At 38.7% G+C, this 16,258-nt stretch overlaps 1 protein-coding gene across 2 annotated transcripts in view; it reads right to left on the bottom strand.

The window, feature by feature from the left end:
- Positions 1-10,791: 10,791 nt before the first annotated feature.
- Positions 10,792-16,258, bottom strand: part of LOC110175330 (ubiquitin-conjugating enzyme E2 Q2-like) — a 5,612-nt gene continuing 145 nt past the window's right edge. The window contains exons 1-13 of one of the 2 annotated variants that reach the window (XM_055154606.1): positions 15,688-16,258; positions 15,230-15,334; positions 14,850-14,972; positions 14,691-14,744; positions 14,449-14,598; positions 14,142-14,226; positions 13,995-14,055; positions 13,830-13,920; positions 13,669-13,727; positions 13,486-13,534; positions 12,489-12,584; positions 12,164-12,230; positions 10,792-11,744 (exon numbers count right to left, since the gene is read on the bottom strand). The exon at positions 15,688-16,258 is cut by the window's right edge and continues 145 nt beyond it. In XM_055154606.1, the coding sequence (XP_055010581.1) occupies positions 11,713-11,744; positions 12,164-12,230; positions 12,489-12,584; positions 13,486-13,534; positions 13,669-13,727; positions 13,830-13,920; positions 13,995-14,055; positions 14,142-14,226; positions 14,449-14,598; positions 14,691-14,744; positions 14,850-14,972; positions 15,230-15,334; positions 15,688-15,846 (1,131 nt within the window). In that variant the 5' untranslated portion in view covers positions 15,847-16,258 and the 3' untranslated portion in view covers positions 10,792-11,712. The remainder of the gene's footprint in view (positions 11,745-12,163; positions 12,231-12,488; positions 12,585-13,485; positions 13,535-13,668; positions 13,728-13,829; positions 13,921-13,994; positions 14,056-14,141; positions 14,227-14,448; positions 14,599-14,690; positions 14,745-14,849; positions 14,973-15,229; positions 15,335-15,687) is intronic. The other variant, XM_020941493.2, reaches the window with a different exon arrangement.

The following is a 16,258-nucleotide window of genomic DNA, read 5'->3' as shown; positions in this document are numbered from 1 at the left end:
GAGGGCCGGATCTGGCCCCAGGGCCGTATGTTTGACACCCGTGCCATAGACCATATATATGAGTGGACATAGCCGCCGGGTGCCAAATAGGAAGTTCGTCAGGAAGCTCTTCCGGTTCCTTCTGACTCTGACTCCAACTGACTTACATTTGAACCTTAGTCCACTTCTTTTGTACAGTCTATGCTCCAAACACAACTCCAGGTGACCAACAATCGGGGAGACAACTATAACATGGTTAAAAGCCCTGAAAAATACATTTTATATCATAGGCCCACTTTAAATTATGATGGCAGATTTTATTGTGAATCGATTCTTCTGAAAACATTGGCCTTTTTTAGCCTCTACTTTAGTACCTCTTATTTTAGCTTACCTTGCATTCCCCTTTTCCCATAAGCAATATAAAGTGCAAGGGAAAAGATTAATAGTGGTCTGATTTGGATGACTTTGCAAATTAAAGCATGCAATAAATGACAAAAATGTGCTGAAGCATTATTATTACATAGCAGGGGAGCCTTCTCAGTGTCACCTTGTGCTGCTGTGGAGAGGTAAACCACTGGGGAGACCTCTGCCAACCACTGTTTATTCTAGTGAATATTCTATGGTCTATTTCTGCAAGATTTTGAATTATTTAAAAGTCCATGAAAATTTCTCTTGTTAGTTTAAGCCATATTTTAATGTTTTTTCAGTAAAATACCTGGAGTTGTGTTGTGTTGTTTCATTCACACATGTGTATTTCTTTATTATTAGTCTGTCTGCATTCCCAAAACTCAAAATGCTCGACTCCACCGTGTGATGTCATGTAGAGGTAGTTTTTTTCATTTTGTGCTCAGTACAGATAGGAAATTCCAGGGACTGAATTATATACATTATTCTAGTGAAGGTGTATGGAATATAAAAATACACTGCAGCACTTCCTGTATTACCACATGACGTCACAAGGTGGAACAGAGCGTTTTCTGTTTGAGAGAAGAACTCGAAAACCTAACCTTCGAAACCTAAATATGCAGGATTTGTGTGATAAACAAGAGAGAATGAAACAAAACACAACTCCAGGTTTTAAATGAGAAAACATAATTATAATAGATAATATGGTAATGTCTAAAAATGCATAGTTTGTGGGTCAAACATGTGACACAACTTCAGGTATGTTTGTGATGAGGAAACTATATTATAACATACATCAAAAAATAGCGTAATATGGGCCCTTTAATATTTTTGTTACTGCTGCTGTTAATTGATATCGCGTCATTGTGGAGAAAAAGTAAAGGAGCTCTCATCTTATCTTGATATACAAACACGCTTTAACGAATAATAATGCGGCTTAGATAAGACTTGGATATGGTTTTACATCACTGCAGAAAGAACAAGGTCTCATTGGTGCTTACAGTGCCAAGCTGAGATGCAGAAGATTGATTCAAGGTTGAGCCAGAGTGTCATTATGTGTGTGGGACTGAGAGGTCTGCTCAAGGCTGCCAGCATGGTGGAGTGAGACATCAACTCAACAAAAAACACATTAAGTCTGAAATCAGTCATGCCTCACGCAGAGTTTCACTGGAGAGCTGACAGGTAGTTAACTGTTCCCTTATCACATTCAAGACTCACAGTACACACTGTAAAATCAGTTTTGACTCGAATGTTCCTCATTTAAACATCACAAATTACAGGTTAGATTTGTGGAGAGTTGACCCCAGTTACAGTAAGAACGCGTGTTTTTCAAGCAATAATGATTACAAAAAAATCAATAAATGTAAGATATATCAGTTTAATGCCATATTGTGCAACATTACAGGCAAAACAACATCTCAACATCCAGGTCAAGTTAGTCATCTGTGGTCAGGCAATCTGCTCATTTAATACATTATAGTTATTTCATTATCATCACTAAAAATACCTATGTGACAAAGTGGGCCTTTGTCTTATTTTAAACTCACCTTAATTTATGTTAACCATTTTGATTTTGGAAAGACACCTTTTGCTTTGCTTTACCTGGAATTGTTACTCACCTGGGGGAGGTACTTCCTCCTGGGCGGAGTATAAAAGGCAAGCAGGTGTCACTAATTAGGGGGAGACTTCTGTGCAGGTATTTGGTGTTTTGCTTTGAGTTACTTATTTTTTGTCTATTTGTATTTTTGTTGGTTAAACCCAGAAGTCTGTTTTTTAAAATAAATTTTGTCTGCGTAAGACACCTTTTTTTTGTGTCATCTGCCTCCTACTTCGACCACTTTGGCCAGCTTCCCCACAACCTACAGTTCCATAAATACATGTTTAATGCTGTACTGTGGAACATTTCAGACACCGCGATCTCTATGGAGACAAACAAGTGGCAGACCCTCCATCAGAAGAATGACATCTTTAAACAGTACAACAAGATGAATAGGCCTAACTGAAAGGGGTGTGGCCTATCAGTGGCGGTGACTCCTGATCTACAGCTCATAAGGATCACTTCCTCACAATAGCTGTTGCTGGTGGCCCTGGATAAGTCTGCCTTCTTTTTCAAGCCCAAGGTGATGGAGCCCTTAATGGAATTGCTCTCATCTGGGTAGCAGTGGGCTATCGACTCCTCTCCCCTGCAGTGAAAGAGGACCCCCTTTGTGAGCATAATGAACTGGGAGATTGATGAGATGTGCCGAGTTGGAATCAGCCTTGGTCCTATAGCTTCCATCTTGCCCAAAGGCGGCAAAAAGGCTTCTGTTTTGGGGGGTATAATTCATATGGATGTGGAAATGAAAAGCCTCTGGTGAGTTGCAGGAATAGCAAAGTAATGTGCGTATTTTACAGTGAGTGATTCAGTCTGGAGTGTCTGCGTGTAATTGGGGACAAAATCATGAATTCTAAGTCTCTGTGGAAATGGTGAATTATCTATGTGTGAAAAGATGATAATATGGATTGAGGAGAAAGTCGAAATGTTATTGAACCGCAGAATAATAAAAACTTTAAGCGTGACGTCCATCTGCCTCCCAGACACTCAGGGAAACAGAAATTAATAGTTTTGGTTTTTTTGTTTTTTTTACCAACGTATGCAGCGCAATGGCAGCGTAACAGAGAGGTGCTTTATCTAAGGCAGGCAGTTACATTCAGTATTACACCAGGTATATACAGAGGGCTGAGGGCTCAAGGTAGACAACAGGCTGATAAGATACATATCACTACTAAAGCAGGACGGCCTTATCAGACTGAGGAGAGATTCTTGGCTTAGGTACTCACAGTCAGACAAGCATCCTTCCTGAGAGGAAAATACACCCCTACGCTAAGGAAAATGATTCTCACCAATAATCTTGTCACACAGTTAGTTTAAAGGGGAGGTGTAGTGTGAAATATTGCTAATTCCAATCATGCAAAGGATTTGAAAGAAAATTCAGAAAGACATTCAGAGGATATTTAAAGGTGCAGCACCTGATTTTTACTGTAATTTGAAAAGGTTTGCAGTGGTCCAAAGTTATTCACCACATACTGATTATATCATGATTAGTTTACATGCACTTTTCACAACTCTCAGAGACTCTCAGTATGAGATTTGCAATGGTAGTAAAGTGAACAAAATGCATGCTAATACACTCTTCTTGATTATAGGACAATAAAATGCTTTCTTATTATGCAGACATATTTGACCTCAAGTACTGCTTATAAAATATATATCAAGACATTCCCATGTACTCAAATACATGGGAAAAAATACTACAAGGCCTTTAACAATATTAATCATGCACTCGTCTCATATAGCACTTTTTCAAATGGTTAAAGTGACAATTGTCAACTTGACAATTTTGTGCATTATTCATACTGTTGGTGGTGGTGAGCTACTGTAGGCACAACTGCCCTTGGGTAAACATAACTTTGGGTTGTTATTGGTACATCTAGTAACTTTGAAGTCAATATTAAAATAAAAAATAGTATTACGTAAGACATCTTTTTTTTTTTTTTTTTTCCTTTTTAAAAAAATAAGTTTTACATTATTAGGAAAATACACACTGCCAAATCCAGAAGATGGGCAACTTTGACATGTTCTTCATTCAACCATATTATTAACCTTTTATCTATTGCAGAACTCTCATTCATCAGTGCCATGAAAAACCCTCCACCAATGCGCATGGTGGTTACTACAATATTGGAGGAGATTCCCAGGTGTTTCGTCATGTCCTTTCTCCATTCTTTACCTCCATCCCCACTGACACTGTAGACTGTTAAAGCCCGGAAATAACACCTTCTCCTTCCCATTTCCTTCAGCCTCTACGTCTGAAGGAGCCAACCAGGGAAATCACTGCGTGACTGATGCAGCAGGCTTCAGGGTGAGGGGACATCACTCACAAACTGACACATTTGGGTACACATGTACAAGGACAGGAAGTTTAAAAAGTTTAATTAAGATTATATATTTGACAGTAATTGGCTAAATTCACTTGTTACTGACACAGAACATGGTGCCAAATAAGAAGTGTAAGTGGAGAAGGCATTGTTTAAAGCATAGAACTGTGTTAAAAGTACTGTAACTGATGTTTACACTTTTGACAATGTGTAACTATTTCATTTTAAAAAGTTTGCAGTGGTCTAATGTTGTTCTTCACTTGCCTTATGAATCAGAGCATCCTAATTATTAAGAGATTACAATGTTTTAAACAACATTAAGAGGCCAGAGGGTTCCTGATTCTTGAACAATGAAACACTATAATTACATGCAGACAGAATACATTGAACATACAGTAGGTGGACCCTGAGAGCTGCTTACGCAAAATATTTGAAGTGGAGCAAGACAAATTCAAATACATGGGGAAAAAAATCTGATATACGTATTTAGAAAAAAGTGAATCATGATCTGAGGATATCCCCCAAAATGCATATCTTCAGGGGTGTGATTACAATTTATTTTTTTATCACCATATCGCCCAGCCCTAATTCAAATAAAATTGTGCTGTTACAATTTAACAACTAAGGCACCTCAGGTGGGTGTATAGATCTACTGCAGCATTTTATTTCAAGTGCCTTAAATCACCAGCAGTTTTATGATATTGCACCATATCTGCTCAACTAAACAGATTACAAGAGCCTTTAACCTACTTAGCCTAACAAAATGACTTAATTTTCATTAGGACCCCTGCAGAAGTTCTAATTAGAGTGGAAAGTGTGGCTCCTTCAGACAGTTTGAAATCGATGCCCAGACAATAATTTAGTTCTCTGTCTCCTCTACAGTGAGGCTCTGCATGAGGGAATCACTATGGGATGGATGGTCCATTTCACCCAGATCATTGCTTTTCCTATTGATCGTTTGATGCAGGTCTGGTCTGAAAGCAGAGTACAGACATACTGTATATACTGTAAGCAATAATTGCCCTGGAGCTGTTTATATACACAGGCCATAAAACAGTGGGGGGGTTCTTATAAACTGTATAAGAAAGTGTGTGAGAAATGTACAAAGTGTCAGAATTATGCCGTTTATGTTATGACACAAGGCTTACACAATATTTACATAATATTCAAATACTTATTGTCAATAACATAAGAAAAAAAAACATTCTGAGGATATCTAAAACATCACCTCCTGTGGGTTTAGTTCTGGACTTTGACGACAACGACGTTCTTTTGTCTGATTTGGGGAGAAGCAATTTCTGCAGAAGCGGGCACAGAGTATTGAGTAAGCATCTGAAATGAGTCATAGCCGCACTAATGGAAATCCATTTAGCTCAGACTCAAGTATAAGTCTGCGCAGGGAAGCATAGACACAATGAACTGACCTCCACTCATCCTTCAGCAAAGAGAGGACAACATGACAATGTGAAAACACATCACAGCTATCCATCATTATATGGTCTTTGAAACTGAAAGACTAATTATACTTGAGTATGTATAGTACAACTCAGATGGTTTAAAGTTATGGGACAAAAATGCAAACGCGTCCTCCTGATCGGAATGAAAAGTGGCATAAATCACTGCAGAATATGGAGATCCGTGGATCATTAATATTTACATACACTTGAAGCTGAGGAGAATTGGATTTTGAGGACAGCCTTTTAGAGTAAAATATGCATTGTGGGTCTTGATTGTGCCGTCGCTGAAGCCTGAGAGGCAAACTGAATACATTTAGAGTGAATCTTTTAATGGAGACTTGAAAGAATCCCCATGAAGGTCAGTCCCAGAGCTGCTGCTGCTGTGGCCACTGTAAGTCTGCCATCTTAAAATCCTGGAGTTTTGCTAAATTTAATATGGCTTCTATTCTTGTGAGTTTATAATGCACTATTCAACAGAGAGCTCCACTGAGACTATACCACAGAATGTCTTCTCTGACCAATGCTATAAAGTCAATATTGCTTAATGTTGGTCTTACAGGACAGCTTACAATAGTCATTTCAACCTGGAGAGAGCTGAAGTGCTGAATGGAGAAGCTGAGGCTTAGGTTAAAATGGGTTGGCTGAGTGGAGCTTATCATAGCTGAGCAGGACAGTGGAGGTAGCTGGAGCAAGGTGAGGCAGCAAAGTCTTCCAGGTTGTCCTGTAGGCTCAACCTTTAATCTTTAAGCAATAACTTCATTTCTTTCTTTTTTTCCCCACTTGATTGATGAAGTAAGATGAATTCAGTTCTTGAGAACAAAATCTAAATATGTCCAGAATTGTGTCGTAGGCTTAGTATCTGAGTTTGTAGAGCATATACCCAATTGAGGTATATGATAGATAAATTAATTATCATTAAAAGAAGAGATATATGACAATTAATTCATTCATTCATTAATAACTCTGAGTATGATATTGATAACTGAACACCACTTTTTATGGTATTTTTTCCTATACATTTTAGAACAGTTATATTGTGGAAATGTTCAAAAATGTCCATATTCAATGCTTTGGATGTGGATAACTTTCTATTTTTTATTGTAGAGAGGGGTTAAATATTGCTTAATTTGAAATTCTGTGCTCAATCTCAAGCGCCAATTTATTTCAGTCCTTTAATCTGGTAAATCTGTCATTGTGTGCTGATGTTGACAGAGACACTTCCCTTCAAGGACAGGCGTATACTGGTGAGGAGAGATACAGCTCTGACACAGTGACATTAGATAGATTTCTTTGTTCTGCTGCGGAGCCGGCAGGAGAAGAACAGAATGCGGGTGCACACTTTATGACCACAGTGTCACTGAGTGGACATGACATCTGTCTTATAGCGCTCCAGATGCTCTGCTCTGTCGTGGCTTGTTCAAAGCTACAATAGGATTGGTTATTTAAGTCCTGATTGTGTCCTGTCTTTCAAAAGCAGGCATCATTACTGCACCTCTGGGCCTGTGTTCTCATTTTACTCTAACAAGAGCCACACAGTAGAGTGGCACAACTATTTCTCTATTAGGCAGCAACACACTGCCAGGAAAACGATATCAGTGGACCACACGCTGTAGGGGCTGGACTGTCTTTTGGATGACCCTCTCAAATGTGTTTTATTTAGCCTAAAATGAATATTGAAACTAAACTAGTTTTTACCAGACATATATTTAATATCACACATCCAATACAATATTACAGCATTTAAACTGCTGTATAAAACTTGAGAAACTCAAGGTTAAAAAACGTAAATATGAATAGTTATGAAAAACTATAGCAGTGAAAAGAGTGTGGACAGAGGAGGCAGATTATTCTTTTAACAATTTAAACGTTTTCAATGTGACTCAAACAATGTGGTTTCTACAACAGGCCTATTCCAAAGGGCATCCTCCAAGTGATTAACATTCAGCTACTTTATACCCTATTACTGAATAGGCCTAGACTGTAATTATCAGTATAGCAATGTATTTGATTTGTCCATTTCCACATTAGTGGTCGAACGTTTTAATTATTGCAAACTTGAGCATTGAGAATCACTATATGACAACATATGAGAGTTGATGTCCAAGGATGGTCCACTCAACTTTACTTTCATTTCTAAAAACGCTGTTCTAAAGTTGTGCTAGTGCCCAAATCATCCTTGCATGTGAATATTAGAGGCAAAAAGTTTGTGAGAGCTAGAGGCTATGCTGCATTAAATATATACATTGAAGCATGTACCCAAGTATAATTTTTAGGTGCATTACAGGATACTTCATGCCCACCACCAACATCAGTCAATATGTTTGAACCACCCTTATATCTTAGCTGACATCTGACAGTGTCTTATGTAGCTAATAATAGACCTGCCTGACAGTTATGCCAACAACTGAAAACTATAGGTCATCTCACTACATAGGCCAACCCAAACAGAAAGATGTGCTGTCTTCTCCATAGACACTGATGGCAGATAACATAACCTTGCGATAACATCAAGGGAATATCACTTGGACTCATTTGGATTGATTTACTCGGCACGTTTTGAGGAAAAGGGTGTCACTGCCATCTAGTGGTAATTTCTAGTGGATTTGTTAAATACATTTGCATAGAATTAGAGAAGAATATAATAAAATAGAAAAATTGGAGATTTCAGGGTGACAGCACTAACAGTAACCATTGGTGAGGGATATAAGGCTAGCACAGTCCATACATCATCTTTGAAGTATCACACACAATGCAATGATCAAACCATAGACAAACCTCTAACGTGCAACAAGATTACGGTGCGCCATCTACTGGAAATGAAAGAAAATCCAACTCTGAAACAATATTTCTCATTAGACGTAAACAGCCTTTTTTATAGGCGAAATAATCTATATTTTTATATTCTTTGAATTATTTCTCTCATAACAATTTGTGCACGTCTACATTGTCTGGTCTCTTTGTCACTAAAACTTCTGAGCTGTTCCTCTGCCCTTTGATGTTAGCTACTCATCTCTTAACTACTCATTGTCATCTTCTCTACACAAAACTTGTGGAAGACCAAGAGTTTAAAAGAAGAGGCATGAGGCTGGCGTACCTAACGTAGAGGAAATTTATTTACCACCAAGGACCTGGAGACATGAAGCCTCAAGACACTGTAATACTATTGTTCATTTCTGTCCTGTCTGGTCACAGTAGGAAGGATTCCTCTGGTGACACAGGCCAGGTGCTGGCAGGGAGTGCCCTCAGTACAGCACAGCTGTACAATGTCTATCAAAGTGCTTCAACTGAGTTCTAATGCTACCTCCTGCTTATTATCATCTATTTCACTACACTAGGCTACTACACTCTACATACACTTGTACACTAGTCAAACTATTCAGACAGAATATCATATACAGATGCAAAGATTTCAGACATTTCTTTATTCATAAACTTGATGCAAGTTTACAAATTTCTTTACATGGTCAAAACCACCCTTGCAATGAAATAATGATACCAACCAAAGCATGCTAACAGTGCATAACTTTTAACCCGACCATTGTGGCTGTATAAGCAATGTAAGAGCCCAGATTCAGCCAATATGCTGCTTGCCATAGAGTGTGTTAGTCAAATGTATTTAATCAAAGGAACGGCATCGCAGTCAGTTATTACTCCTGGGAATCATAGGGCTTTTGATTCTAACTATTATCTTGTCTGCAGGTACTTGTGTAGTTTCAGGGCATGGAAAAAAAAAAAAAACTAAACAAAAAACACATTATTTGAATCCAACTTAAACACAGTGTAAACTCCACATTTCTGCGGTAACTTGAAGGTCCAGTGCTGTCATGCAAAACCTGCTATTACCGAAGGTATCATCTGAGCATTTTGAGTGAGTACAGGTTTTGGGAGAAATTCGCAACAAAAATCTGTTATAGAAAGTTATTACGACATGTAGTTTAAAATTCCAAACCAATGCTGGCATATAGAAAAGATGACAGCAAAACTACAATGCATGGTGGTGTAATGTGTGCGAGCTTCCAACAAATATGTTGTCATTTAGAAATGATCCTTTAGTTGTGTGCGGTACATATTCCTGAGTTTGCTTCTCCTGAAATTAAAATTGGGCTGGACCAACCAATTGAACAATTAACAATCATGCCATGTTGAGAAAGGGTGAGTTTTGAAGTAATGAATAAAGAACACTCTGGGTTAAGACAAATATGCTCTGGCTGTGAGGTTAGTTAAGCAAGGAAAGTTTGCAATTAGGAATGACTGTATGTATGAGTGTTCACAACTAAACTTTCTACACTGTTGTTGGGACGACATACTAAGAAAACAATGCCACACCACAGAACACTCACAAATTGCATCAAATAGAATGCTCCACGCCATTTTCCTGCATATAATTCAAATTACATCAAAGCATCAGCATGCTGAAGGGTTGCTGAGGTGGCAAGCACTGGGTCATTCATGTGATAGCATTGGTATTTATCAAACCTGAGCGAACACTCTACAATAAGGACACAGTCCTGTAAGATATGATGCCGGACATTGTACAGAAGCATTGCTATTGCTGTGAATTTAAAAGTGAAACTTTAGAATGAGGTCAATAAAACAATCAATGACCAAGGTCACTTAAATGCAGGGAAGTGCGGAGAGAGCTATGCAGCTTTCTTACTTTTGAGACTTCTGTTACATAATGAAACATCTCTGCTGCATAGCCGTAATGAGGTTCATGTGGTTTGAGTGATCAGAGAATAGCCTATCCGCAATGTCATAAACAGCTGTGCCCGTTTTTATTGTTTATCAAAGTGAAGAGGTGTAATCAATTGTGTACACGTGCGGTTTCTGATTACTTGAGAATACACACAAAAATAATAAAACCTGCAATAGTGATGGATACTTATGGGCATGGCTTACTTGGCCTTTTACCTTCAGCAAGAATATTTTATTTATATTTAGTTATCCTAAATGCTTTAGAGAAACTGCAGTGCCCCAGTTGTCAAATGGTACATGGTAAATCAGTCTCTGCCTTGTCCAGGACCCACAATGGTTCAATATAAACAATTTAATCCTTTTTCAGAAATACAAATTTACATGTTTACATTTGAGATTAAAATCAACTACATTACAGTGTGATCCTAACATATCAAGTCTTCTGCTTTAGTTGGTTTTGGATTGCCTAAGAGACACACCAGCTCTCTCCTGCACAGAGTGGTCCAGATGCTGGTGTTGGCAATAGCAGTGACCCAAAAGCAAAAAGTCTTATTCTTTCCACAATTCTTCCCACCCATGAGTGGGGTCTACTCTTTCCTCTCATCACTCCAAGGCTTCACATTATAATATAAAAGCTTTTAAAAATAAGCCATCCTCAGAAGCAATATAATTGTGGAAAGGGGATCTTGGCATTTTAAAGACAATACATGAGAAAATTAACACAGAGGTCATCCATGAAACAACAAAAAAAAAAAGCGCCATTTTCACCAGCAGAAAAAAAGATTTGTTCCAGCCACCACCAATCATCAAGCAACACAAGTTCTTAATATCCAGTCTGAGGTCAGGGAGGCAGCGGCTACAGGGGAGGTACTCGGGCCTCCATTCAAATAAAGTCATGCCACAACTTTCAACTTTACAGCCAGAAAGCAACCTTGGCATGCCGCACGCCGAAACCAAAGAGCTGATTCAGATATTAGTCCTTTCCAGGAGGATGGGATGATGACGCAATGGAAAACTGAACAACAGATATACTGATAGATAAATATCTGGGAAGAGACCGCCCTGGAGAGCAACTGCAGGCAGGGCAGTTTGTGGTGAGGGGCTGGGCTATTCGTTCTGGGTCATCTGGAAATTTGTCGAGAGTTCACACTCTTGCACTCTTGTGTACAACAAAACAAAGTCCTCAAAAAGATGTATTGGTCATGATTAAAGTGAACTAAGACATATGGGTCCCACAGCAGGAAAAACCAAGTCTGTGCTAGCCATCCTCCTTTGGGGGTGTGTACCAGCCTGGAAATAAAACACAGGACCAGGAGTGTAAATAAGGATTCTTTTAAAATTTAAATAATAAAACACACAATTAGTCTACAGCACAGACGGCATGTCTGCCAAGGCTAAGCCACATCAGTTCGAATTCATACCACGTTTGTGCCCAGAGCACACTAGATCTAGTTTAGATAATATTTTGGTAGCCCATGTTAACATGCATTATTTGAAATTAGTTTTTCTCTAACAATCTTCCCTAATATTCAATAACTTGTTTCAAACAGGTTATAAAAAAGGTCAGAGTTGACTAGATGTGTATTATCAAAGTCACTGTTTGTTCCATGCACTACTGCTCTGTGTTTGAGAGGCTCAAGTAAATAGTTTCAGTAAATAAGGTTGCTAATGCCCTTGAATGCACTTGAAATAGGAGACCAAAAACTCACCATTCTTTTCATGAATCTGAACCAGAGATTTGTAGGATTGCTGTGCTCTGGCAAGATTGTACTGATTCTGCAAGGAGAAAAAAAGTCAAATGAGAGCAAAAACTGAACAAATGTATTCCTCAATAAACAAGGAAAATGCTAATGCCCCATCTCAAATTTCAAGAAACTATAATATCAGCAGGGATGAACCCCCACATCTAGCACTGTTTGGATATTTTCACAATAGATTGTAGCTTGAACAATTTCAGTACTCTCTTCTCTTCGTTTTAGTCAAGACTAACTGTTTCTGTCCATATCTTGATTTTATCTGATGAAGTCCTCTTACCTTATTTGCTCCAAACTGCACTCTGGCTTTTCCTTTGACTAAAGTGGCATTGATCTGCATGATGACAGACTCAATAGAATAGGCACTGCTCCAGCCCTTCAATAAGAAAAATGTGTGTTAGAAATTAATGAAAAGATTATTGCCATTGTAGGTTTGCTTCTAAGACATTTTTACTCAAATATTCACCTACTGGTGGAGAAGAAGCTATATATATCTGAGTCGATCTACTTGATCTCACAGCACCATGACTGTTCAGAACTCATATTTCAGCCACGTGCTGAAGAGAATTACCATATTTTCCGGGCTATTAGGCGCTCTGGATTATAAGACGCACTGTCATTAAATGGTCTATTTTCAAACTTTCTTCACAAATAAACCGCACTGGACTTTAAACGAAACACAACAGTTGGATGGGTCAGTCGGACTTTGTTTGGCGCATTCACGGTGTCTCTCGGCTTTGTTCATTTGTGGCACATAGGGAGGGCGCTGTCTGGGACCGCTGGATTGTTGGCGTGTTCGCTGTGACTCAGTTGTTCAGTTGTTCCGTTCCTCATCTGCGTGGAGTGATGAGTGCGGCTGAGGGTGTGTTTCGCTGCGCGGTTGCTGTCTGCTGTGTGTTTGCGTGTGCTGCGGGTGGTGCTGCTTTGTAGTTTACTGAAGTTGTGATGGGACACCCAAGTGGATTCGTGTATGGGGCGCTCTGGATTGCGGGGCGTGCTGTCGTTTTTTGATGGGGTTAGAGGTTTAAGAGCACGTCTAATAGCCCGGAAAATACGGTAAATTCACCCATAAATACCAAAGTAAATACAGTTATGAAAAGACAATGATGGACTGCAGACCAGCAGGAAACACATGGAGAAACAATTAAAGCTTCATTTTCAATTACTTCTATTCAACAACTTATCATTGAGGTAGGCACTTTCACTCATCTTTTATTCTTAACTGTAACAAACTTTCTACCTTTTTAAATACAACATTCATAAATATAACAATTTACCTGTTTGGTGAGAAGTTCCATGCAGAGGGCACCTCCACCGAGAACATAGCTGAAACAAACAAAAAAGTAGGAAATTCAATGTCCAATTATCAGTGCAACATTTTAGCCTACTAATTGCACAAGGCATATCTTTGGCTGACAAATTAAAGTAAAATCCATTTGTATGCAAGCAAAAACACTTACCCCCCAGAAAGCACTGGTGAAACAACTCTCACAAATGGTGGATCAAATGGAAAGTTATCCTACAAAAATATGTTTTAAATCAGTTACAAAATGACACAATATCAATGGTCAACTTGAGAAGGACATTGTTGTGGTTGCATGCAACATTATTGTTGACTTACTTTATAGGAAAAGTTTAATAAGATGTAATCCATTCCCTCCTTTTCCTTTAGGACTTGTAAATCACTGTGCAAGGGACTATCTGGATCCACTCTGCAAGTATCAAAACAGAGTTAATTTGAACTTTGAAACAACACTCACAGAACATCTTTGAGTCAGTCTCTTACGTTCTCAATTTGACGTGCCATTCATAGAGACTGTCGTTAACAAGCTCCACGGAATAGATACCTTCAAAAAGGGGTTTAAGTTACATCCCAGGCCTCATTAGTATTTCCAGGTCAACTATTGTGATTATTGAATGAGTAAATAACTACCTGTCTTGTAACTTTGAGACCTGTAGATTTCTCGCAATTCCTTCATTAGGCGATCAGATGCCTGTACTGAACCAGACACAGCTCCCTGTCAAAGGAAAAAAAAAAGGAGTCTGACTTAAAGTCTGCTGTCAAGGTGGCATTCATTTTGCAATAACCCTAAAAATATGAAACTAAATAAAATGGACTATCAAAGGAAATTTAATAACCAAAACTACCCCATGCTGTATTAAGTAAACAAGGTAACCAGACTTTTTTTTATCCAATCATACCAAATATACACAAACAGTATGGATTAGTTAAAACTTACATCACTTACATTCAAATGATCTTGTCTCTGGTTTTTCCGAATTTTCTCCAAGATGGCTAGATTTTCTTTTTCAATGCCATCATCTTCTGATTTCTTTCCTTCCACGGGCTCTTCCTCTTTCATTTCATAGTGGTCCAGATCCTCTATGTCCTACAGTGCATATGTAGTTTATTATGTCATCATTATCAGGTCATATTATATAAATATAAATGTAATAATATAAAAAATTATTAGTGACATGCCTCTCCCATCTCCTCCTCCTCTTCTTCCTCAGATGTAACTTCCTCTGTTCCATGCTGATAACACACAGAACAGAAGTTCAAATTCAGAGCTTAATAGCTTAACTGGATGTTTGCATAAGAAAAAATGATATGAGAGAGTATAATCTGTTCAGTAACTACCTTTCGGTCTTGCCCTACAGGACCTGCAGGCAAAGGCTGGTCAAGCATTTCAACATCAGGATGTTGAGGAAGGTTGTACAACCGACATAGGTCACAAATGAGTTTCTTCAGCTGTTGTAAAAGCTAAAAAATATAGAAAAATGTAATGCGGTTACAATAATTAGAGGCCGACTATCTTTAAGCAAAGTGTCTGTATTTCGTGGGTAAATGGACTATGGATTAAGTGTTTTTGAATAGGCTAGTGTTGTGAACTTGGTTCATCTGGCAGAATCTAAACACCTTGTGAATGCAAAGCCGGTGATGCAGATAAACGTCTGACATTTCACTTACTGTGATATTACAGAGAACATAATCTTATTACATGTGACCTGGTGACCTACCAAGGTGCTGCCTTTTCTCACATCTTCCAACCGCTCTAAAACTTGTGCAAGGCTTGGATCGTCCGAATCTACAAACCATATCGGTGGTGTAGACGGATAAGACTCCTAAAGATAGTTCAAAGAACACAGACAATTTAGACAATAAAAACGTCAAGTAATTGGGGGTTGTCACATCATGCAACGACATTACAGTCGTACTGTAATAATCAGAATAGCCTTATTAGCTTGGAGCTTGTTTAGCATTTAGGTTAAATTAACTATCAAATAATTGTACTCACAATAACATTCTACATAACTGTGGATTAAAATAAACTGAACAAAACGATCTGTCGTATCTTATAATCCATGAGTCACTGGAGTAAACTAGATATCCAATACATTACACATTTTAAAGTTAGCCAGCTAACTTTAGCCTGCTAGTGACTAACAAGTCAGTTGTTATGTTTTTGCTCGCTTACCGTAATGTTACAGTGTATTATTAACAGCTTCTCTCTGGTCACATTAAACTGACAGCTTAGTTCGTCAGGTTTCCAATCAATGATCCTAAATCGTTCGTGATTTGGATCAAAAATAGACTCCAAAAACTTCAGTTCGGCCTTCAGCCCCGACACCGACATCTTCCATGCATCTCCGACTGGGCCGCTGGGGAGGAGCGGGGACTTAGCTTAGCTGCAACGACACTAGTAAAAACCCTGTCTCAGCTGTCTCACAAATGCACGGAGACAAGCCTGGATGGTCTACAAAGTCCACTGACGGGTAGTCACGGATGCCGACCAGATATTAGATTAAAGAATTGATGAGAGAGAAAAGTCTTGCCAGCTTTCTCAAGTAGCATGTGAAACAACGCACAGGATGGTTTAGCAACAGACTAGCGGGTAAGTTAGCCAGCAAGCTAACCTAGCCAGTCCGTTGTTGTTGTCTTTCCGCCTATTGTTGTGTCTGCCTAGTATAACAACATTTTCGGTCCCTGCCCATGTCCTTTCAATGTCTTCTCACAATCCCAGAAGACTGTCTCTCATCACCGTGTTT

Source organism: Boleophthalmus pectinirostris, unplaced genomic scaffold (genome assembly GCF_026225935.1).
Source record: "Boleophthalmus pectinirostris isolate CB_2022bp ecotype Guang Dong unplaced genomic scaffold, ASM2622593v1 HiC_scaffold_19, whole genome shotgun sequence".
NCBI classification, from domain to species: domain Eukaryota; kingdom Metazoa; phylum Chordata; class Actinopteri; order Gobiiformes; family Gobiidae; genus Boleophthalmus; species Boleophthalmus pectinirostris.
Note: the sequence above shows the minus strand (reverse complement) of the source record. Positions and strands in the feature narration are given on the sequence as shown.